At 59.7% G+C, this 24262-nt stretch overlaps 1 protein-coding gene across 7 annotated transcripts; it reads left to right on the top strand.

Moving 5' to 3' along the window:
* The first annotated feature begins 311 nt into the window (after positions 1–311).
* On the top strand, positions 312–21343 carry RAB3IL1 (RAB3A interacting protein like 1). 7 transcript variants are annotated; one of them, XM_059931755.1, is made up of 11 exons: positions 312–463; positions 11684–11936; positions 12364–12459; positions 12547–12624; positions 13301–13519; positions 14770–14898; positions 14993–15105; positions 15381–15404; positions 16594–16693; positions 19419–19485; positions 20314–21343. In XM_059931755.1, exons 1-11 carry the CDS (start codon positions 312–314, stop codon positions 20394–20396), a joined length of 1314 nt encoding a protein of 437 aa, XP_059787738.1. In that variant the 3' UTR covers positions 20397–21343. The 7 variants fall into 7 exon arrangements, with proteins under 7 accessions (XP_059787738.1, XP_059787736.1, XP_059787739.1 ...); XM_059931753.1 differs by having other exon boundaries at positions 16594–16806; XM_059931758.1 differs by lacking the exon at positions 312–463 and adding an exon at positions 2933–3174.
* Positions 21344–24262: the final 2919 nt, after the last annotated feature.

Genomic DNA, 24262 nt, shown 5'->3' with positions numbered 1-24262 from the left:
GCCCCATCCACGGGCCCGGTAAAAACCTGGGGCCTTGGGTACGTAGAGGGAGGCTCCCACCTCCCTTCAAGGTATCTCACCTTCCTTAGGAGGGGGGCCCAGCATCGTCTGCTGCCCGCTGAGCCACGGCAGTTAATAATTACTGGGTTTAAGGAGATAGAGGCCTGTCTGGGAGGAGCCTCCCTCACAGGCCACTGCTCCCCAGAGATAGCAAAGGTTAGTGTGAGTCTCAGCCTGGGAGTGGGGAGAAGGTTCCTGCCACCTCCCCGCCTGGCAGTCTCCGGAGGGACTCTCTGTCTGGCCCTCCAGCCATGGACCCCGCTAAGGAGAGCACTGAGTGTCCTGCCCGAGAAAAATGCCCTGTGTTCCTGGCAATGAGATCAGGGACTGTCCGCTACGCCCCATCAGGTTTGGGCCTTGCACTCAAGGGCAACTTGGGAGAGCAGCCCTGGGACACAGACAGGTGAGCGGAGGGGATAGGGGAATTTTGCCACTCAGCAGGGGCATTGGGGGAGGGGTGAGAGGCGGGGCTCCAGACAGGGGACTGGCATAGAACTATGAGGAATTTCATGAGCATTCTACAAGGTCAGCACCAGGGGTGGCCCTGATTGTCTCGTCCAACTTGGTGATTGTACAGATGTAGCATCTGAGGCTCAGAGAGGGCAAGACACTCACTCTTGGTCACACAGTGAACTGAAGTCCAGAATCAGGGCCTGGGTCATCTAGGCTGGCAGTCTCCTGGATGGGTCTGTGGCCAAGGCTGCCAGGCTGGGGATAAGGATGGCAGGGGTGAGGGGGGAAGTTTGGGAAGGGCAGTGGCTTGGGGGCAGAGGAGACATCTTTTATTTTTTCCTCCCCACCTGCTGGTCAGGCACCTAGTAGGCTCCTCTTGTTGCCCGACAGCATGTAGCTGCCGCTGCCAGAGAGCCCTCTGGTTTCTGGGCTGTTTTTTCAGAAAACCGGTATAAGGGGTCACAGCCCCTCCATCCCTGGCTGTGTGACATTGGGCAGGTTCCTTAACTTCTCTGAGCCCATCCTTTTCAACTGAGGAGTTGTGGGAGGAGCTAGTGAGGCCTTGGGAGTCCTAAGCAGCTGCATAGATCATGGGATATTTTTGGCTAGTAATTGGGGTGGTGACAGTGACCCCACACTTGTCCTTCAAAGCCTCATTCAAGAGTCTCCCCAGCCCACCAGTCCTCCCGGGCTGAGGACTCTTCCTCTGGGGCCATAGCCCTGGACTGACACCCCCTCCACCCCTTATCTCCCACCAGTCCGGGTTACCACGACTTGGACCAGGTCTTATCTCCTGCCTGGGCTTGTGAAGACTTGGAGGGTAAGCGCCGTGTTCTGAGCTCCTTTTGTGTCATCCCCTCCCCATTCCCCTAAAGAGTGAACAGAGCAAGGTCCAGGAAGACAGCAGTTGCTCAAGACTATTTGGTGAAGGATTCGTCAACAAACATAATGACATCTCCTTTGGGCCAGACCCTGGGCTGGGCTGCGGTGGGTAGAGAAATACAGCCCTAAGGAGGACTTGGTCCCTGTCCTTGGGAAACCACAGCTGTGGAAACAATTGCCCTGCAGAGTGAAGGAGGTCTGGGCAGAATGAAAAGGACGTCACAGAGGGCTGCCCAGGTTGTTCACTGCACAAGGTACCAGCCAAGGGGGCATGAGAGCCAGACATCAAGTCTGGCTTGCCCTCCACTGACCAAGTCCTGTACCTTGGCGTGGGCCGTGCCCACCTAGGAAAGGAGTACCATTCTCTATTTTGAACTAAGACACCACTCACTTCGCAAGGTGTGCCCTGGGCAGGCAGTGGCCCTGGAAGTGGAGGTCCCCACCCCACGTCTCTCCACCATCGTGGAGCCCCAGGAGGACAGAGCCTGTGTCTATGCAGTTTCCTTTTGGGTCCCCAGCCCTTGTATGGCCCATAGTTTGTGCTCAGAAGGGGTGGTTGAATGCATGTATTTAAAATGCATGCCCCAGATGAAGACCTGACAAACTCAAGCCTGGGGCCCCAGCTCCGGGTCTGAGGGTAATGCCCCAAGTTCTAGCAATATCTGGAAGGGAAATACTTCCTCCCATCCTCCCAGGCCTCCTCTAGACACGGAGGGTGGGAGCCGTGGTCCCTGGCAGGAGAGAAGCGGGGTTATGCTCTCACTGGATCAGCCCCAGGTTGAAGTTGAGGCTGATGGTCAGGGCTCAGGAAAGTGACAGAGGGACAGAGGAGTTGAGGGACAGGCTAGACCAGCGTTCAGGGAATTTGCAGAGGATGTGGGACCTGACAGGTGTGTGTGTGTGTGTGTGTGTGTGTGTGCGCGCGCGCGCAATTCTCCCAGAGAGTATATGGTGGGCAAAGGTAAGGACGGGCAGAATCTGTTTAGAGCAGGAAGGGAGGCCCCTGGTGGGGGGGGGGAGGGGCGGGGTTGGGGTTGGAGACTTGGGCCAAAGGTGGGGCCCCTCTCAGAAAAAGCACTCAGTAGGAGGGAGAAAACTAGTTTTGGGGTCAGCCCCCCTTCTCACCAGGAGGGAAGTTGCCCAGAGACAGGCGCAGAGCAGGGAGGCCAGGGAAGGAGTGATGGCCGGAGGGCCGGGTGAGGGGGTGGGAGGGTGTCTGCCGGCCTTGAGTGACAGTCCGCTAAGAATCTGGGAGCTGAAAGCCCGGAGCCGTGGTAGGCTCTTGAGCAGGGGTGGTCCTGGGAGGGTGCTGCGCTGCGCCGCGCTGGGCGCCGGATGTCTGGAGCGGAGTAAGCTGGGAGCGTCGGAGAGCAGTGCTGGCCGCAGGATGATGGGGACCGGCTCCTCCCCCACTCGGGCCCGTCTCACTGTCCGGGGCGGGCGGCCGGAGCGGGGCTGGGCCGGGAGCGCGCGCGAGCTCTCCGCGTCGGCCGCCGGAGGGGCGGGGCAGGGCACGTGTCCTCGGGCCACCCCTCGGCCACGTGACCCGCCGAGGGCAGGGTCGCGGAGGGACTGGGGTCCGGCGCGCGAGCCCGGGCCGTAAAGACCCACAGGCAGCGGGCAAGACTGACAGGCGGCGGGGCAGCCCGGCTGGCCCGGGGCGGAGTCGGCTGCGGGCGGGGACGCGGCGGGGGCGGCGCGGGGAGATCGCTGGGTGATCGCGGCGGCGGCGCGGGGAAACGACGCCCGGGCGCCCCGAGGCGCCAGTATGTGGAGCGGGTAGGTCCGCGCGGGGTCGGGCCGCGGCTGCCTCCGGGGGTGGGACGGTGCGGGCCGGGGGTCCCTGCAGTGTGTGCACCTCCACCGGGAGGTGCTCTGCGCCCCCATCCCTGCCCGTGCTGTAGCACGAGGACTGGCGAGCCGGTTCGCGACTGGGGGTGGAAGAACATTCGGCATGGAGGGTTCAGGGGGTCTCTCTGGGGGCAGGAATTGTGAAGGGTGGGCTGCTGACCATCCCGGAGTGACAGCGCCAACTCCTAGCTTGTCCGGAGCGCAAGTGAGATGGGGGCAAGGGGGTGTGCGGCGGAGTGCAAGCCAGAGTAAGCCTGGGATAAGCACCCAGAGGAGGGACCCCCAGGCTGAGTGAACCCTTGAAAAGCAGTGCATTTGCGAAAGGGGGGACTGGGTCTCTGCCACATTCGCTTGCAAGTTGGTGAACTTCCATCTGGGGCTCCTGGAACCTGCTGAGCTCAAAGGTAGGTGGGACCTCCCTGCAGCCTGGAGGGGTGCAGCGCAGACTCTGGGCCCTGGACTGGTGGCTCCAGTACCCATATCTGTTCCTTGATTCTCAGGGGTGGTCCCAGTCCCTGGGCAACCAGGTGTGGGACCCTTTCCCTGTATGTGCAAAAAAGCTGTGGCCTTCTCATGGAGTTGGGTAAACACTTCTTCCTCCCCATAGCCTGGAAAGACCAGGTCCTGGCGGAGATGTGGCCAGAGTGGGGGTGGGTTGTACTCCTGGAAAGAACGGGGCCAGATGGGTGGTCCCAGGACAGGGCTCCTCCCAGCCACAGCCGGGGAGTGAGGGAAGCCCCACTGGAGAGGCTGGCGGGCTGGAGAGTTCTGATGCAGGCTGGATCCACTTTACTCCATGGCACCTAGCGAAGTTCGAAGTTCGAGCTGAGATGCTAGGGGAGGGCTGGGGAGTCATCGCCAGCAGGGGCTCCTGAGAGAATGGGCTCCTGGTAGGGGTGAGGTGTGGAGACACGTGAGACTCTTAAAGGGAGAGAGTTAAGCAGAGCCTGGATTCTTTTGGAATTGCGCCCTGGGGGAAGGAGACTGAGCTTAGGGAGAACGTGGTTGAGGTGGGTTGGTGACAGCTGGAGCGATCCCTAGGGCGATCCCACCTGGGGTAAACCATGTTTGAGGAGCTTCTGGAGGAAGCTCGTGACCCCTTGTGTTGGGTGCACCCAGGCAAAACACAGCCACCGAGTTGCTGTGTGATCTTGAGAGTATGGCCTCACTGCTCTGAGCCTCAAGGTGAAACGTGCGGGTTGTGTGGTGGAGGTAATCCAGGCCCAGAGAGTGTCCTTTCCTGGAGGCGTCCAGGCCGGAGCCAGACAGGCAAGTCTGGGAGGTGCCAGTAGATGGAGGCTCACTTTAAAGGCTGGAGCCAAGAGTCCCAGGACCCTTCTGGATGGACCAGGCTGCCAAGCTGACCCCCGCTTGATCCTAAGTGTGGCTTACTTGGATCCCGCAGGGTGTAGCTGGGTGCAGAGCACATAGTAGGTGCTTCATAAATGCAGATGGAAAGCATGAGGGGCAGAATGAGGAGCTGGGCATCTGGGGAGTGAGAGGCAGAGTTTTGGGGTTACCTTGAGCTCTGCCTTTTCATGGACCCCTTACTTGGATATTGGAGGCAGGGGCCAAGCTGCCAGCACCCGCTGGGGTCCTGGTGTCCTAGGAGCTCACCCAGACCCCAGCAGCAGCTGGGAGGGATGCTGCTCAGGTCACGCTTGCCCAGGTAACTGACTGAGCTGCTGTGACAACTCTGGGCGAGTGCATACTTGGGATCCTTCCTCCTAGGCTAGGAGAGGTGAGGAGTTGGTGACTCTGGCTAAGCCATTGATGTCTCTGGGGCTTGGTTTCCTTACCTGGAAGACAGCAGAGGTATGTCTCTTGGGTGACTGCTCTGTTAATGGCCAGGTCATAGTGCCGGTTCACCTTCTTGGCCCTGGACCCAGGGCTGCTCCCCTGGGGTGGGTGGAAGTGGCAGGACTCTACAGGAGCTCAGATGGACCCTCTTCCTTGGGCCTCCTTTTGAGTGTGGGCCCTGAACTCAGAACCCAGAGGTGGCTCCCCCAAAACAGGACTGCTCCCCTCCCCCTCCCCCACAGTGTCCCCTGTCCATAGTCTTGGGTGCCAAGCCGGCTTCGTGGTGATGGGGTGAGGATGGCGACTGGGGTACTTCTGCTGCTAACACAGTGCTGGGCACTTGAGACTTGGTCATCAGAGCCAAGAGTTTGGGTTCTGGGCTCGCTTTCTGCCACTAAGGGGCCACTTGACATTGGTGTAGCCCCTCAGTCTCGGTTTCCCCATCTGACAGATGGGGCTAATCATACCTCCCTGGAAAGGGAGGGACAGGCTCTGATAGACTGCCCAGGAATGAGAAAGACCACCCCAACCTCCCAGGGATGGGGGACTGTGTCTTTGCTGCAGGCAGGATGCAGGGCTACAGATGGGCTGTGAGATCTTGAGAAAGTCACCTAACTGTTCTGGGCCTTGGCTATCCTAAGGAGCTTGGATCTGTGAGGTCCTGCCTTTAAGGAATAAGTCACAGGGAACTCCAGGCTCTGAAATGGCATCTGAAGTATGGCCTAGGGGCTCCAGGGTCAAGAGCAGGAGAAAGGGGTTGTGCAACCTTCACTGTCGCCTCCTCCTGGAAGCCCTCCATGATTTAACTACCTCCCGCCTCGCCCTCAACAGATGGAAATGTCTCTCCTGCTGTCCCTTAATCAGCACACCTGTCTGTGGCGCTCAGTAGAGTCCTGCTTGTCCTAGACTCTCCCCACACGGGATTTGTGCTCAACAGGGTGGGGGAAGGGAAGCAAAATGAATTCAACTGTGATGAGAAGGGGGCTTGGTGATGTGGCTGCCAGAATCTGTGCACATTGGGTGGGTCCGGGCCGGTGGAGTGCCTGGCACACGATAGGTGCTCACTGCATATGTGTTGGATGTTTGAGGGCTTGGGGTGTCAGATCCTTCTAGGACTAAACAGGCAGATGTGAGGTGTGTGCCATGTGCCCTGCTCTACCTCAGTAGAGGAGGGAGCCCTGCACCCTTTCAGGCCTTGTGCCACCTCCGGTGGAGACACAGGGCTGGATTCCCTTGCTCATCAGGGCTGAGCTGCGCTGGGCTGGGCTGGCAGGCCTGGGGCTATGGCAGGGAGAGGCTTGGCCTGGCCCACCTGCCTCAGGTGTTCTGACCTCCCTGCTTACCACCCTGAAGCTGTTCCTGACCTCCTCCTCCCTCCTGCTCCCTGTCCTACCAGGCATACACCTGCTTCCCCCTTCCTGGAGTGGTCCAGGCCCACCCTCTCCTATACCAGGGGTCCCGCTCGGCTCACTTCCCAGCATTCTTCTGTTGCCACGTATGACACTGTTCTCTCATTCTTCTGGAACCCTCCCCTCCAGGCCCTCTGATGGCTCCTGTTCAGGTCTCCAGGCTCGCTCTCTGGCCCTCAGCTCCCCTCTCACCCATCCCTCGTCCAGGCTCAGGGCTGCAGCTGCTCCCTCTGGGCTGGTGCCTCCCCTCAGCCACCACTTCCCAAATGCCTCAGCCACGCCCCTTCCCCTCCCTGAAAGACCCCCTCCCAGTTCCTCAGTCATGTCGTGGGCACTGCTGTTCTCATTCACCTTGTCCTCGGTTTTTCATTACATTAATTACTGCAACTTTTGTTCTGTTCCCCTCTCCAGCCCCTGGTCCTCCCCTGATTTCCTCCCCACCCCCACCCAAGTCTTTTGTCTCCGTGTGTCCCCTCTGTGTGTCCCCTCCCAGCCCAGAGCCTGCCTGGCTAGAACAGCAGCCTTGGGTGGAACCGCACCACCACCACTCGAGCACTATCTCAAACTTCCTCAAACCCCCGTCTGCATCCTGCCTCACTTCTCTGAAACCACCATTCATCCCCTTTCCGCCAGTCCGGACTTTTTTGGGTGACAGTTCACATGATGCACTAGTGCCTGGACTCTGGGTTCAGTTTCCCCACTGCCACTTCCTTGCTGTGTGTTCCAGCCAGGTCGCCATCCCTCTCTGAACCTCGGGTGCCTCGTCGTTCAAACTGGGCTGGGGAGAGCATCTCCCTGTAGCAGCATCGCGAGTTAACACATGATGACGTCTGTGGAGATGTGGAGTGGTGGGCTGGCGTGGACGTGAACAGGAGCTTGAGAATCTGATCTGTTTGTGGGTCTGGAGCTGAAGACTTGGCCGCTCTGTAGGCTGAGCCTGGCTGGGCTTGCTGGTTGCTCGGGGACCCAACACACGAAACCTTTCCTGGGACCCCCTTGGCCTCTGGACGAGAGTCACTTGCCTGTCGGCCTCAGTGTCTCAGGGCTTACTGGACTGCCCATAAGTGTATGAGCGTGATTCCGAACCGGGCCCCTGTGCCGCGGCTGTTCCTGAGCTGGGCCCTGGGTTGGAATTCCTGCAGACCAGACCAGCTGTAGTCACCCTGGAACTCGGTTTGGTGGCCCCAGGCAGAAGGTGAGGGTCCCAGTCTGCCCTCCCAACCCTCTCCTTCCCCTGGTTTTCAGTGCTTCCCTCACTGGCTTCCCCGCTGCTTGCTTAATGAACCCACTGTGCCTGTTAGCACAGGGGAGGGGTCTTTAACTCAAAGAGGTGACCTGGGCACTGGGGGGCAGAGAGGGGGAGGTTAGGGCAGAAGGACCCCATGGCTGGCTGGTTGGGCTGGGGCTGGGAAAGGGTATGCAGGACGCTACCTGGGCCCTTCTGGCCCCGGGAGTGGGCTCCGTTCAGGCCCTCCTGGCCCAGTGGGGTTGCTGGGTGACTGGGGACCATAGAATCCAGGGGTGGTCCTCATTTCGCCATTTTTTCTGCTTGGGGACAAAAGCCCTGCTGGCCCTCCTAGGGGTGGCCTGGGGGCTGAGGACTGAGGTTACTGCTTTCCCCTGCCTTGTGTGTTTCCTGGGGAAGTCACCCAGTGGGGCCTTTCCTGTATGAACTGCCCTGGGCTCTAGGCCGCGGAGCTGGCTTCGGGATGGGGGATGTTGGCTGCCTCCACCTACCTCTGACCTTGACTCTTATTATCTCCCACCCCCCTACCCGAGCAGAACCCTTCCTAGCCGGCCCTGCTGCGTGTCCTGGACACTGAACTCTGTGTCTGCAGGGAATGGGGTCTGAGAAGGTTTGCGCACAGGGCCGTGGACCTGGGCTGGAAGGGGAGGTGCAGAGCAGCCCTACTTCAGTGGTAACCCGTGCTTGCCCAAGGAGTGAGCTCCCCAGCCCCCAGGCACTCACACCTGGATTTTCGGGCCTCTGGTCTAGGAGACTGACGTGTGTGGAAGATAGCGGATTCCGGCTTGGGTGGACCCGAGGGGCCTGGGGTCCCTCCTTCACCTGAACTTTGAGTCACAGGAGCTGGCCTCATAGCCCAGAAGTGTGAGGGGCAGGGTCTGCAGATTTCAGTACAGGGTGGACCCTCCTCCCCTCCTGCTTCTGCACCCCTGGCCCAGGCATTGGGCATTTGGTGACCACAGGGTGGTCCTGCTGTTCCCACGCCTTCTGCCATGAGGATTTGCTCGTGGGCTTTTCCACCAGGGAGAGGGGGAGGGTATCACACTCTGTCTCAGGCCTCCCTGGACCACTGTTTCCTCTGGCTGCAAAATAGGGCGCCATCCCCCCAGAATTAGGCCAAAGTGAGCCTGTTAGGAAAATGATGGGGGCTGTCTGGACACACCCCCAGCCCGTGCCCTTGGGACCAGCTGGAGAGTCCTTCACTGTGGCCAGAGGCCCAGACCACACTGGTGGACGAGGCTCAGGCCTCATGGGAGGGGCTGGCGGCCTTGTTCCCCTAGGCAGGGGGTGTTGGCAATGTCGGGGTGGTCCTTGTTATGGGGCTAGGTGTCTGAGAACTGGGATCCTGCCCTGTGCCCTGTGCTGTCCCTGAGTCAACCCCTGCCCTTGGCCTGTAGTTCCTGCTCATTCTATTGTAGTGGGCAGTCCCGAGATGGGGTCCCCACCAAGCCTGAGTGACTATGGCCGTTCTCTCAACTGAGGAAGTGGGGCTGGGGCCCAGGCCTCCAGGCTCCCACAGTGGGTACATCCCCGGGGCCTGGGGTTTCAGGTGCAGGACACAAGAGCCCGGGCAGGGATGGTGGAGGTGGAGGAGGTACCTGGCAAACGTGCCTGTGGATAGCCCACTATTTACCTGGTGCTGTAGCCAGTGACTTCCTCATTGGATTCTTAGTGTGTCCCTGCAGGTTTTACTGCCATCCCACAGGCGGGGAAGCAGGTTGAAAGAATTTCAGCAACTTTCCCAGGGGCTCGCGTGGACCCCAGGTCAGAGCCTGGCATGGACCCGGCCGTGCCCAGCTGGCCTGTGCTCTCAGCCACAGCTCCCCCAGTCCTGGCCTCCCTCCTGGGAGGCAGTTTCTCTGCCTGAGCAGAGGCTGAGAAGCCAGTCTGGGCTGGAATTGGGTCAGATTTTCCTTTCACAGCCAGGGAGGAGCCTCCTGGATGCCCCTGGGCCCAGCGGCTCTTGATCCCGAGGCAGATGCACAATTCTACGGCCCACACCCCACCTGCCTGTCCGCTGTGGCTGGAGAGCTTTGGGCCTAGGCTGAAGACCTGGCCGCCTGTCCCACCAGTGCCACCGACTAGCTGTGTGGCCCCGGGCAAGTCCCATTACCTCTCTGAGCATCAGTCCCTCAACTGTAGAATGGGAATAATACCACGAATGCTGCTGAGAGTTTTAAATGAGATAACATGGGCAGAGCACCCCCATGAGTCCCCTGGGTGCAGACCCCAGCCTGGGGCTGCCACAGTACTGCCAGAGACCCTTAAGCTTCAGGGATCCCCCCTTACCGACTAGACCCCCCAAGCAAGGTATTAGGAAAGATCCCTGTCCGGCATAAACACTGTTGATGGAGTGGTGGGTGTGTGTTCCAACTTTATTCATCAAAGCCCCACGTCCTAGCAAGGCAGGACCCAGCCCCAGGAACCTTGAGGCCACACTCCGGGCCAGTTCCAGCAGACGGCAGGCTGGGCTGGGCAGCTGGACAGGGCCATGCGGAGGGTCGGGGGTGGGCTCATTGCTGGGTTCCCTGGGTGCCCTCTGTGTTACCTAAGGGCAAACTGAGGCTCCGGGGCTGCTTAGTGACTGTCCCAGGGTCCAGAAGACAGGGAGGTGGGACCGGACAGACCCTAGCCTTGTCTTACTTCCCCTCCGCGATCCTGAATTTCATGACCCCTTGGCCCTGTCTTTCCTCCCTCCTGTGTGGGCCCCTCTTGGCCCCCTCCCCTCCACTTCCCCACTGCTATCAACAGCCCAGCCCCCAGCCTCGGCCCAGCCACTGCAGCTCAGAAGCTGCTGGCTCAGGAGCCGCCGGCTTTTGCTGAGTGAGCGAGTCCAGGGTGCTGTCTTGGCACAAACCACCACGGCCCAGCCCTCTCCTCCCCTCCCTCCTCAGGTCTGCTGCGAAGGGGGGCACGTGGATGGGAGGTGGGCAGCGGCTGGCGGCCCCCACCCCGCACCACCTCTAGGGTCTTCAGCTTCAGAGGGAGGAGGGCCCTGAGACCCAGAGAGAGGGGGTGTTTGCCTGAGGTCACAAGGCAGACCAAGCAGAGAGCTGGGACTGCCCCCCTACACGGTCCAGAGGGCAGGAAGTGGGGCTGTCTTGCCCAGGCTGTTTGCAGAATCTTCCTGCCTCAGCCGGCCCTGCCTGCCCTGGCTAGGTCCTTCCTCTCTGGTCCACCCTAAATGGGGTCGAATTTGCATAAAATATGCATAAGCAATAGCAATGAAGGCAGTTCCCACTTAATCATCTCATGTGCCAAGGTTTTCTGCACATCTCTGATCCACTCAGTGACCCTTGAGGTAGGGCCATTGGGATTGTCCCCATTTTATAGCTACTTTTTTTTTATTATTTATTTATTTATTTTTGTTTGTGTTTGGGTCTTCGGTTCGTGCGAGGGCTTTCTCTAGTTGCGGCAAGCGGGGGCCACTCTGCATCGCGGTGCGGGGACCGCTCTTCATTGCGGTGCGCGGGCCTTTTCACTATCGCGGCCCCTCCCGTTGCGGGGCACAGGCTCCAGACGCGCAGGCTCAGTAGTTGTGGCTCACGGGTCCAGCTGCTCCGTGGCATGTGGGATCTTCCCAGACCAGGGCTCGAACCCGTGTCCCCTGCATTAGCAGGCAGATTCTCAACCACTGCGCCACCAGGGAAGCCCTGTCCCCATTTTATACAGGAGGAAACTCAGGCTCTTGACACTGATGCATTTACAATACCTGCTGGGCAAACAAGCACCTGCTGTGTGCTGAGCACCTACTGTGGTCCTGGGCTGGAGGGGATGGTTGACAAAGATGAATGAGTCCTGTCATTGCCCCCAGGAGACCCTGTGCTTGGTCATTCTGCCCTTGTGACAACCCCCGTGATGGCCTATTTTACAGTTGGGGAGACTGAGGCCCAGAGTGGCAGGTGCATTGCCCAAGGCTGGTCCCTGGCCTCAGCTCTCCAGGCCTCGGGACACCACCCTGTATCTGCTCTTTGCCTCACAGCCAGCCCCACCCGGACGAGGGCCACCCACCGCCCCTCGAAGCTGTCCCAGTCCCCTGGAAGAGTGTGGGCCCCTGCAAAAGCCACAGGGAGTCCCTGGGAAGCCTGGTGGAGACCCCTGCAGGGAAGGAGGCCCAAGGCGAGGAGGACCCTGCGGCCAGCCGGCTGGACGTGTTGCGTCTGCGCAGCTCTTCCATGGAGATCCGAGAGAAGGGCTCGGAGTTCCTGAAGGAGGAACTGCACAAAGCCCAGAAGGTGGGCTCTGAGGGTGGGGGCGGGGGCGGGGGGGTGGTGGGGGGATGAGGGGCCGGCCTGAGGAGCCGTGGGCTCTCACCCAACGCCCAGAGATGTCACGTTCCTGTCAAGGCCACCTACGTGCCAGGCCTGTGCTGGGCAGGAGGGCAGCACAAACAAAGGAGAAACGGTTTTTCTTGTGACTTTTAAACAACTTTTAGAAGTCGTGACATCTCTGAAAACCGGTCCCAGGCTCTAACAGACTGACAGTTGGGGTGCAACTTCATGCTCTGAGCTAAATGGAAAAAGCATTCTAAACTGTAGAACCACAGAGGAAGCAGGCTCGGGGCCCCGAGGCGCACGTAAGGTGACCCCGGGAACGGCGCCAGGCCCGGGACCGCGGGGGCGCTGACAGCTCCCCCCCTCGTGCCCACCCCCGCCCCCCCAGGAGCTGAGGCTGAAGGATGCGGAGTGTGAGCGGCTGTCCAGGGTGCGCACGCAGCTGGAGCAGGAGCTGGAGGAGCTCACGGCCAGCCTGTTCGAGGTGCAGGGCCGGGCGCGGGCTGCGGGATGGCTCAGCTGGGCCTCCGCCAGCGCCTCCCCCCTCACCTGGAGCCTGCTCTCTTCCCAGGAAGCCCACAAGATGGTCCGAGAAGCCAACATGAAGCAGGCAGCGTCAGAAAAGCAGCTGAAGGAGACGCGGGGCAAGGTGAGGCACCCGCCAGCCCAGACCTCCTGCCCGCCTCTGAGCCCTGCGAGCGCCGGCCTTCGCTACCCCCCCCCCCACATCGGACCCTCGCATGGCCTGGGGGCCCAGCAGGGCGGGGCAGAGGCATCCGAGATGGCCCCGCTGAAACGTGCCCGCTGCAGTGGGAGCCCAGCTCCCTGGGACTCAAGCTGTGTTTCTGCTGAACCACGGAGACCTTTCTGGGGCCTTTTCAGGGGCTGGGAGGATCCCGTGGCCATTGTAGTTTCTTTTCCTTCCTCCCATACCCCTTTTACAAAGCAGAAACCTCAGTCTGGCTGTGTGAGCCTGGGCAAGTAGATTTATCCCTTGGAGCCCATTTACCCATCTGCAAAATATGAGAGCTGGGCTGTTCCTGGCTCCTGGGGGCCCCTCAGTGGGAGACCCAGCCAGCTCCCAGATACGTGCACCTAACAGAGTCCTGGCTTCCAGTATGACCTCAGCCAGGCTGTGTCTCCTCTGAGCCTCAGTTTCCCTATCTATGAAATGGGTATCTCAGCCCCCAACTCAGAGGCTGTTCCGAGGATAACAGGTGGGGTTAGGTGCTCAGGGTGGTCTTTCCTGAGCTGGGGTGGCAGGCAGTGGCAGCCGGGGCAGCCTCAGCCCTGGGTTAATATTGACAACCATCTCTCCCGGCCAGATCGACATGCTGCAAGCAGAGGTGACAGCCTTGAAGACACTGGTCATCACGTCCACACCAGCCTCTCCTAACCGCGAGCTCCACCCACAGCTGCTCAGCCCCACCAAGGCCGGACCCCGCAAGGGCCACTTGCGTCATAAGAGCACCAGCAGCGCCCTCTGCCCCGCCGTGTGCCCCGTGGTAGGACACGCCCTCACCCCGGACAAGGAGGGCAAAGAGGTGAGGGGCAGTGGGCAGGCAGAGGTCATAGGAAAGGGAGGCAGTGCCCACTGTCAGCCAGGCAGCGGTGCCCAGTGGGGACCCGCCTGAACCCCGCTGTGCGACCAGGAGCCTGTCCTGCCCTCTCTGGGCCTGTGTGTCCTCTGGCTGTGAGGGCTGAGCGAATTCCCTGTGATATGAGGTGTTTGGCCCTCAGTAGGGTACATGGGGCACCTGGTCCAGGCGGGACAATGGCTGTGACGTCCTCGGCCGTGGGTCTTTGGGCAAGTGAAGCCGCTTGTCAGCACCTCAGTCTCCTCGCGTAAATGGGGTTTCCTGGGGCCACAGGACGTGGATGTCAGGAGCTCAGCTCAGGGCTGCACCCAGCGGACGCCCCTGAAGGCTGTAGTGGGATTCAGCTTCCTGGAGTCTCTGATGCCAAGGTGGCCCCAGCTCTGCCCTGCCCCAGGCCTCCCGAGCATACAGGGAGGAGGCGTGGGCCAGGCCTCTCCATCCCCTTCTGAGCTCTAAGCTTCCGGCCGGACTCTAATAATCTCCTTCCTCTGTCTGTCTCTGTGCACCTGTCTGTCTGTCTGTCTGTCTGTCCTGCCGGCCCAGCCCGGGTTGCCCCCCCTCCTCTCCCTGCTCCTCTGCGTGGTCCCCAGCAAGGCGGTTCACCTCACCTACGAGCCGGCCTGGCAGCTCCCGCCTGGGGAGCTGCCCGTGGGCCCCACCTCTGCTACCTCTCTCTCCTTTTCCCGACAGGTAAAGGCTCCGGAGAGGGGCCGCCCCCTCTGCCCCCTCCCAGCCTCTCCCTCTGCATGTGCCCCAGCGCAGCCAGCAAGTTGTGTGTGTTCCTTTCCGTGTGTGCATGCCTGTGTGTGCTGTGCGTCCCAGCAGGTCCTTGTGTGTACCTGCGGGTACCTGCAGGGTCACTCTTCAGCTTTCCCTCCTCAAGGAGGCAGCGAGGGTCTTCAGAATGAGACCCTGGACCCAAGTCTAATTCTGTAGCGCCAAGAAACTGGCAACACACCTCCAACACACTTGGAAGTGAAACTTTTGAGTTCCGAATCTAAATTCTTCTGTGCAAGGGGAAGAGAAGAGTTCTTCTTTGGGACTCGGATCCCCTGCATGGCTACAGGGGACAGGCCCGCTGGGGCCTGTCCTGCATCCTCCCTGGCTCCCCGCCTCCTGGGGCTCTGCCTGTCTCTGCCATGCTGGCCCCCCAGTGCCCTGACCCCCCCACACACCCAGCTCGCCTTCCCCCACAGGTGGACACGACCCTATTTGCAGAGTTCCAGGCCTGGAGGGAATCGCCCACCCTGGACAAGACCTCCCCCTTCCTGGAAAGGGTGTACCGGGAGGACGTGGGCCCCTGCCTGGACTTCACCATGCAGGAGGTGAGGCAGGCAGAGGGCGGCCCGCCGGGGGGCCCGGCCCCGCAGCCGGCGGCCAGCCCCTCACCACCTCCCACTCCGCCCTGCTCTACCGCAGCTCTCAGCCCTGGTACGGGCCGCCGTGGAGGACAACACGCTGACCATCGAGCCCGCGGCTTCGCAGACACTGCCCGCGGTGAAGGTGGCCGCTGTCGAGTGTGGCCGCACCAAGTAAGCTTAGCGCCCTGCCCCCTGGGAAAGGCCCGCATAGCCTTGGGCTGCACCAAGGGGGCGGCCAGGGAGGACTGAACCTCAGGCCTGCCCGCTGGGTCCTGCAGTGGGACCTGGGGGTGGGCAAGGGCACCTGACCGGAGAGGGACAGTAGCCGCCTCCGCGCAGGGCAAGGAGGCATCTTCGGCAGACATGCTGCCTCCAGGCGTGGAGCCGGGTCTCCCCCTTCCTGGCTGGCCTGACCTGCACCCTCTCCTACTCCCTCTCTCCCACAGTGGGTTCCGGGCCCCGATCGACACGTAAGTGATGTCATTTTTTGACTCCACCTCCTGACAATGACCCGATGGCCCTGGCATCTTGTCCTCCCTGCTTCTCAGCTGGCATTGGGCAGGGCCAGCAGCAGAGCAAAACTGCTAGCATGGAGCAAGGGCAGGGACTGGGGCCTGCGAGGGAGGCCCCTGGGTGGGAGCCTTGTCACGGAGGGGAACATTTGAGCCGGGTTTTAAAAGATGAATAGCAGTTTGCCGAGCAGGGAAGGACCTTTCAGGCAGAGGCAACAGAATGAGTGAAGGTATGAGAAGCTGGAATATTAATGGAAACACCACTGGGTTGGTGGGCGGAGCAGTGGGGTGGGTGGGCATGGGGTTGGGGCTGAGGCCACAGCGGGTGTTTGGGGCCAGAGTGTGAAGGGCCTCAAATGAGGTTTGGGCTTTAACCCACTGAGGCCAGCATTTCACAAATCATCGATTAACGTTCCCTGAAAAGAGGGTTCCCTGGTTCAATCAGAGAGTCACAGAGAACCTGGAGGCAGCAAAGGCTCTGATAAGTCCCACAACCAAGGAGCCTATTTAACCTTCCTTTACTCGGGATCTCCATAACTATTTCCTGGGCAGTAGGGAAGCATCAGGGAAAGGTAATGGGCTAGATGCGGGTTTTTGGAGTAGCCCCTGGCTGTAACATGGAGAAGAAGGGTGGAGATGAGGCAGAAGGCTGGTTGGAAGGAACTGAGGGCATCCGGGCAAAAGGTCCTACAGGCAGAACCTAGCCTGGGGACTTGGTGACCTAAGTGGAGGAGAGAGAAGACTCCTGCTTAGTTCTCCTGCTTAGGAGGAAGGGGTGACTGGGTCTGAGGGCCCCAGTAAAGTAGGGGGCAGCATTTTTAGGGGCGGCAGAGGGTGGAGCTTTGGTACACCTGGCCTGAGGTTGACCAAGCTCTCCTGCCCAACAGGGGTGAGGTGAGGGGTTGAGGGATGGGGTCCAGCTTGGTTTGAAGGTCTCCCCCAGGGACTTCTGAGACTGCCCCCCTCCTTGGCCTGGCTCCAGGCTCCTTGGGAAGCTGGGACCAGGGGAAAGGATGCCAGGCCCCACCCTGATGCCTGTTTGCCTCCCCCTCCCTCTGTGCCTTCCCTGGCTGCTGCATCCTCCCTGGATGAGCTGGGTGGGCGAGCCCCAGCCGTCCCCATGGTCCTGAGGTCTGCTTTTCCCTAGTACATGTGCCCTGAGTGGCCTGGCCTGCGCCTGTCGTCACCGAATCCGGCTTGGGGACTCCGAGAGCCACTACTACATCTCACCGTCCTCCCGGGCCAGAGTGAGTCATCCAAGGGGAGTGTTACCTGGCTCCTTAGAGGCTCCCTGGGCTGGGACTCTGAGCCCCAGGCTGCACAACCTACAATCTACAGAGCAGGGCACAGGCTCAGAGAGGTACGAGAATGACTTGGGCCACACAGCCAAGCCAGTGTATTTGTTTGCTATTGCTGTGTGACAAATTACCATAAACTTAGTGGCATCGATTTATTATCTCACAGACTCCCTGGGTAGGAGTCTGGGCACAGCTTAGCTGGGTCCTCTGCTCAGGGCCTCATGGACTGCAGTCACGGTATCAGCGACTGCATCCTTTCTGGCGCTCAGGGTCCTCTTCTGAGCTCACATGTTGTTGGCAGAAGTCAGTTCCTTGTGGTTGAAGGACTGAGGTAGCCATTTTCTTGCTTGCCGAAAAGTAATCGTGGGAGTGACACCCATCAGCTCTGTCATTTAATATAACCTAATCAAGGGAGTGACACTAGAGTTCCAGGCTCCTGACTCCTGGCTCCGGCCCCAGGCTTTGGAGAAGGTTCTGAGGCTTGTCTGTCACACAAGGCCTGCCGAGTGACCCAGGTGAGGGTCACTGGATCAAGGGGCCTCACTGAGCTGGGATGAGGATGGGGTGGACCCCGTTCCTCTGTCCCTTCAAAGACAGTGAAGAAGATTGGAAAGAACAAAAGTTTGGAAAACTCTGAAGCTTGGTGCAAAGGTGACATGGTGTGGAAGGTCCTCTTAGAGGAACCATCTCCTCCCCTTGACCTACTAGAGGTGCCTGATGGCACTAAAGTGGGCAAATGGCCTCACCATCAGGCAGCAGACTGACCAGCACAGTCAGCTTGTCTGGTCCCGACAGCCTCTGCAGGGCAGCGCAGCACGTTGTTCTGGCGAATCCCCCAGCTGTGAGCTGAGCTCCCATTACAGAGAGGGAGTCTGAGCCTTAGAAAGGAAAGGGGTGCACCCCAGGCCACTCAGCCTAGACCCGAGGTCTCCCCATCCTGGATCCAGTCTCTTACTGCTGCAGTCTCCACCCCCTGCATCTGTGCCCAGAGCCTTGTTCGGTGGCCATGGGTCACCTCTGTTTTTTCTGATCCCAACGAGGGGATCTGGGCCAGACGCTCCCATGCCTAGAAAATTACATCTAGAACGTTGTTCTGCCAGGCCTATGTGTCTGCTGTCCTGGGCAGAGCTGGGAAGGCAGAGGGGAAGGGTGTGAAGTTCTAGGATGTGGTCCCCACCCTGATGAGACCAAGGAGTGTGGAATCCACAGGGAGAAGAAAGTTCTGTCCCCAGAGCGCAGCCCTGGGGAGAGAGCCCCACTGCCTCCCCACCATTCCCTACTCACGGGCCTCTGGTAGGGCCTACTGGCCACTGAGCAAGGCCAGGGCCTGGGACTCAAGCTTCTCCTGCCCATCCCATCCGGCCCTGCGCAGCCCTTCCTCAGCCCTCCCAGGCGGCACCTTGACCATACTGGGTTAGTCCCCTCACCTGGCCTCTCTCACACCTCCCTGCCTTTGCCAGGGCCACCAACCCCCTGCACCCAATTTTGTCCTCCTGGCAAGGGCTCCTGTGTGTTTGAGGGCCCAGCAGGAGCATCGCCCCTCCCTCAGCTTTCTCCACTCCCCAGCCTGTGGCCCCCACACACTTGATGTCCCTCCCCCAAAGTGCTGGATATTCAGTATGGGCAGTTGTGGGCACCGCTGCCAGCTGCCTTCCACCCTGTGTTAGGTTGGGTGCCCTAGAAGCAGAGCCTAAGATCGAGATGGTGTGCAATTCTCAGGAGGCAGAATGGGGGTGGGGGGAAGGACAGGCAAAGGTGAGGCTTCAGCTGGAGTCTGGCTTCAGCCTGATCCACAGGGGCTCTGGAGCCCAGAGTGGGTTCCACCCTGAGGCAAGGGCGTGGCCTTTTATACCCCACATGCCTGTCAGTCATTGGCTGAAGTCTGTGAGGGTATGGGGTGCAGAGGGGCACCAGCAGGCATCAGCAGCCCACACTCTCAGCGGTGGGGAGATGGGGCCCCAGCCTGGGGAAGGGGCCTGGGAAGGGCGCTGACAGCACCCTCTCCACGGTATGAGAGTCTTCGTGACAGGGATCAGGTCTGATCCAGCTCAGGGTCCCCAGTGCCTGGCGCAGGGCCTGGCACGCAGCAGGCCTCAGGTCAGACTGGGGGCTTCAGGTGGGGATCCAGGGCGGCCGGGTGAGCAGCTTCGGATCCCCTCACCTTTCCTGGCATTACGAATAGCACCTGGTAAGGCCCGGCTGGCTGGGGCCTCCAGTAGCCAGAGCAAGCAGGCCCCTCAGGGGAGCGTGGCTTCTAGGCGCCTGCCGGGTTTCACCTTGCAGCTCAGCCACTTAATAAGTGGAGGCTCCATGGCCTCCGCAGTCGTTGTGGGGTCGTTCTTGGAGCCTCAGCCCTCCCCACGTGTAGACTGGGAACGATAGGCACGTCTGCCGCACCGGATACGCGTACTTGATTACGCTTAGTTGTCGCGATCGTTTTTATTAGGAGTACTAGTATTGCTGCTGTTGACCACGCTTAGTTGTCGCGATCGTTTTTATTAGGAGTACTAGTATTGCTGCTGTTGACCGTAACTTTAGAGCCCAGAGTTATCTGAGTCTCACAGGACGTGGGGCTTCCCGCTCTGGTCTGCGATCTGCCCTGGCTTTTTTTTTTTTGGGGGGGGGTGGCAAGTGTGAGGGCCGGGGGGTCACACCCTGCCTCCTCTGCCCACAGATCACGGCCGTGTGCAACTTCTTCACCTACATCCGCTACATCCAGCAAGGCCTGGTGCGGCAGGACGGTGAGCGCCCCCTGGTGGCCGCTGGGGGTGGCGCCCGGGAGGGGAAGGGCGGGGCGGGGCGGGGCGGGGCGGCCGGGCCAACCCCAGGGCTTTGCTGCCCCCCGTCGGAGCGAGGACTCTGCGAGAGAGAAGGTCGTGGATTAGCAAAGCGATCCGGAAGCTCCTGTTGCTGAGCCCTGTGGAGAGAGGAAGAGCGGAAGGTGCCTCCTGGGCTCTGCCTCACCAGGAAAGCCAGCCTGACGCCCCCACATACCTGGATCCAGCTGCTTTCTCCCGTTCAGAAACCTCTCCAGCCCCCTGGGCCTGTAGGGACGGCATTCCCGTTACTGGCCTGGCCTACACGATGGGGCCTCCCCTGTGAATCTCCTCGCCTCTCCCGCCGTGCGGGCCTCCCAGTGGTGGCTGAACACGGCTCGCCCACCTCCGCCTGTAGACACTCCCGCCCTTGCCCAACAAGTCCTCTGTCCACCCGTTGTCCCCCTGCCCCCATTCTGCCAGGCCGGGGATGGGCCCTGCTCAGGGTCACTGGAGAGCTCTGGGAGCAGGGGTTGGAGAGCATTTGCAGCCTGTCCAAGTGTGTGGCAGTGTGTACATGCGTGTGCGTGTCAGGCTGTGGAGGTGACCGTCACCTCCATGCCTCCCGGGCTGCAAGCCCTCAGAGTGGAACCTCAAAGAGGTCTGGCTACTCACTGAGATCTGTGCTGAGGGACTGGGGAGTCCTAGGGTGCCCGCCAGCTGCGCTGCCCAGAGCCGGGGAGAGGCCAGGCCATCTGCCTGAGGTGACCCTGAGTGGGCACCGAGCTATCCACCCTCTCTCTCTGCCTGCAGCGGAGCCCATGTTCTGGGAGATCACAAGGCTGAGGAAGGAGATGTCGCTGGCCAAGCTTGGCTTCTTCCCCCAGGAGGCCTAGGGCATGGCCCAGGCCTGGAGGGGGCCTCTGAGCTGGAGCCAACACCTGCCCCAGGAGAGACAGACAGACAGACGGGGTCCTAGAGCCAGCCCTGAGCCAGAAGCTGAACAGAGGGACAAATGGCCAGGCCATGGAGGCAGCACTGAGCCGGCACCAAACGTCCATCCCAGGACAGGACCTCAGGAGGTGACCTCTCCTCCCTCATAGTACTACAGCCACCAGGAGACTTTCAAGAAAGCACCAAAGACCAAGGAGCTGGGAGCCGTACAAAGGGGCTCAGCCCTTGGGAGGGCACCCCTGGGGCAGCCAGCACCCCCTCCCCAGTCCCAGGAGCTGCTGCCTGCAGGTGCCTCACTGGCGAGATCTCCAGGGTCTCTCCCCACCACCCCCTTTCCCAAGCCCTGGGCACCAGCACCCCCTTGTGGCCGTCCTTCGCCTCGTTCCCAGGTGGGCCTGCTGTGCCCACGGGGCAGCAGAGCTAGGAGGAGCGGACGGGGGCCTCGCTGGCTGTCTTCCACTCCATCCTGTATCTGCCTGAGAATGACCCCACAACATTCTTAAGATGTATCAGGGGCCCTGCTCCCGCCCGCCCTCTCGACCTTCCTCCTTCCCGCCAGCTGAGCCCTATGCTGCAAGGAGCCTTTGCCCCCACCACTGCTGGGAGGATTGGGGCACTTTCCTCCCAAAGTAAAACACAGACAGGCCTCAGGATTCCCCGGGCCTGTTTTCAGCTGTGGATGGCCATTCAGACGACGGGGGCTGAGATCGCCCAGCCCCGTACACAGGACTGGGGTGGGGCAGGCAGGCCCCGGGCCCCTCCTCACCCCTTGCAGCCTACTCAGTACCGGGGTCCAACCTGGACACATCCCTCACCACGTCCGATTTCCTCCTCTGAATGGAATGTAACGCGATCTCTATTTAATAAAGGACGGCTTTGTTGGTAGAGAGCAGGCAGCCACGCGCCTTCACTCCTGCGCCCTGGGGCTTGGGCCAAGGCTTGGGCATCTGAAGGAATGAAACAAAATCCTTTCCTTGCCCGCCCTCGTGCTTGGGATTAAACCCAAATCCTGAAGGGATTGCTGGAGGGAGCACCAACCGAGTCCTCCCCAGTGTTGCGTGGGGCAGTAGGTTATTGGGGGATGAGCCCAGCTCCTTCTCCCGAGAAGTGGTCTGCTGTCAGGAGAACGGGGGCTCTGTCGCTGCCTCACAGGGCATCTTGGGCAGATCCCCTTCCCGTCTCCCTGCCAGGTGTCACGGAAGCCTGGAGCTCGGAGTCAGAGCACCAGGGTTGCCTGGTGCGTGCAGGGCAAAGGCAGGATTGATTGTTGATGTCTGCCAGCATCACAGCAAGGCCTGTGGTAGCTCTGGTTTTTCCCGCCCTGGTCAAGGGACAGTAGTCAGAGGTGGAAGAAGGTAGAGTGGCCCGGTCCTCTGAGGACCCAGGGTAGGGCTTGGGAGGTGCCTTGTGGGGCCTGATCCCCTCCCCACAAGTAGGCATGTGGGCCCAGGCCAGTTGGTGTCCTTCCTTGTGGGGGTGGGGCGTAGCAGCTTCTGGGTCAGTATTTACTGGGGCTGGTGATCCCTCGAGGGGACTTCTCTGTTGGCCTGAGACCTTGGGGCCACTCAGCTGGTAGGTCGAGGCCCCCCACCACCACCCTATCACTCTCTCCAGCCAGTAGCCTTTTCCCTCTTGCTCTCCCGCCTCCAACATTCTCCCTCTCTTCCCAGCCCTCCCCCCTACTCCACTTGTGATTTGAATCCCTTCTGTCTCCCCAGCCCCCTCGGATGTTCACTGGTTAGGTCTCCTGTCACAGACGTTCATTCATTCACTCAACAAACGCTGGGCAACTCATATGCCAGACACTGTTCCTGGTGCTGGGGGTACCTCGTTTGAGCTGAGACTCTCACGGGGAGACTGGCAATAAAAACAATGCACGGGTGACATCCACAGTGTCAGATGGAGGAAGTAAAGCAAGGAAGGCGATGGAGGATGTCAGGGAAGGGTGTATCCTGTCACATTATATGGGGTCACCTATGTCCTCTCCTGCATACCAGTCTCTTTCTGTCCTGGGTCAATCCTGGGTCAGCCAGGGGACAAAGGAGGATGAAAGTCTGGGCCCTGGAGCTGCCCGTTCCTGCCCTGAGCTTCTGTGCTCCTGGTCCAGCCACACCCAGCACCAAGGAGACACCAGGCAACATTTCAGGCAACCTGGCAGAGAATCCCCACGCCAGATGTGCTCTGCCTGCCCCTGCAATAGCATTCCCTGTTGTCATGCCCAGGTGAGGCAAGGTGAGCAAACAGTAGCTGAGATGCCTGGGGGGTGCCTGTGACCCTTACACTCTGGCGTCAGTATCTCCCAACAATACCTAATAGCTGAGCACTTACTGTGTCCCGGGGCTAGTTCCAGGCCGTTTAAGTGAACGAATTCACTTAATCCTCAGGACAACCCTATGAGGTACTGTTTTCCTCATTTTGCAGATGAATCGACTGAGGCACCATGAGGTCACACAGGAAATGGTGGCCCCAGAATAGGAATAAATGAGCCCAGCTCCAGAGCCCACGGTATTAGCCAGCTTCCTAGATGCTTTCTACTCACCACCTGCCACGTCCCGGATGCTGCATTCGGTCCTTCCCTGTTTTTCAGGGATGTAGAAACAGGCTCAGGCAGTGGCGGAGCAGGATTTTAATCTAGGTTTGTTTCTCACCTTTACCCCGTGGGGGGTGCCCTCACCCCTGCTCTGCAGGCTTCTGGGGGTGGGTATGGGGGGAGCTCAGGGCTTTGGCTTTTGGAGTTGGGGGGGGAAGGTTAGCTCACATCAGCCACACAGGAATTGTTCCTCTTAAGTGAATTTTCTAGATAACCCACTCAGGTCTCTCTAAGTAGTGCTGCACGGGTGGCCACCTCTTTTTTTTTTTTTTTTTTTTGTTTTGTTTTTTTTTTGTTTTTAATTATTAGCACCTTTAATTAATTAATTATTTATTTTGGCTGTGTTGGGTCTTCGTTTCTGTGCGAGGGCTTCCTCTAGTTGCGGCAAGCGGGGGCCACTCTTCATCACGGTGCGCGGGCCTCTCACTATCGCGGCCTCTCTTGTTGCGGAGCACAGGCTCCAGACACGCAGGCTCAGTAGTTGTGGCGCACGGGCCCAGTTGCTCCGCGGCATGTGGGATCTTCCCAGACCAGGGCTCGAACCCGTGTCCCCTGCATTGGCAGGCAGATTCTCAACCACTGCGCCACCAGGGAAGCCCGGGTGGCCACCTCTTAAAAGCCAGCACCAACCACAGTCACTGAGCCTGAGCCCAGCCCCACCCTGGCCTCACACATTGCGCTGCTGTGTCACATTTTACCATCTGCCAAGCCTGTACTGATTTGGTCCTGCCAGGGTTCTGTACCTGGGCAAGTCACTCCTCTCTGGGCTTCAGTTTTCTCATCTTTGAGTTGGGAATATCAGACTAAATGACCTTTGCAGCCCCACTCTTTCTCTTTTTTTTTTCCCATTTATTTTATTGTGGTGAAAACCCACAAAGTTTACCATCTTAGCAATTTTTCATCGTATAGTTCAGTAATGTTAAGTATATTTGCATTGTTGTGAAACAATGTTGTGAAATTGTCCAGCACTATTTTATCTTGCAAATCTGAAACTGTGTACCCATTAAACAAATCCCCTCCCCCATCCCTGGCCACCACCATTCTATAACTACTTTAGAGATTTTATACAAGTGAAATCATGCAGTATTTGTCTTTTTATGACTGGGTTATTTTACTTAGCATAATGTCTTCAAGGTTCATCTGTGTTGTAGCCTGAGACAGGATTTCCTTCCTTTTTAACGCTGAATAATATTCCATTGTATTCATAGACCACATTTT

This window comes from Balaenoptera ricei, chromosome 8 (assembly GCF_028023285.1).
Source record: "Balaenoptera ricei isolate mBalRic1 chromosome 8, mBalRic1.hap2, whole genome shotgun sequence".
Taxonomy (NCBI): Eukaryota; Metazoa; Chordata; class Mammalia; order Artiodactyla; family Balaenopteridae; genus Balaenoptera; species Balaenoptera ricei.
Note: the sequence above shows the minus strand (reverse complement) of the source record. Positions and strands in the feature narration are given on the sequence as shown.

Excerpts from the sequence above, each read along its gene's own strand:
- RAB3IL1 (XM_059931753.1), top strand. The coding sequence starts at position 312 with ATGGACCCCGCTAAGGAGAGCACTGAGTGTCCTGCCCGAGAAAAATGC. Across the intron at positions 14,899-14,992 it reads TGGACTTCACCATGCAGGAG|CTCTCAGCCCTGGTACGGGC; the intron begins GTGAGGCAGGCA and ends GCTCTACCGCAG. Across the intron at positions 19,486-20,313 it reads AGGCCTGGTGCGGCAGGACG|CGGAGCCCATGTTCTGGGAG; the intron begins GTGAGCGCCCCC and ends CTCTGCCTGCAG.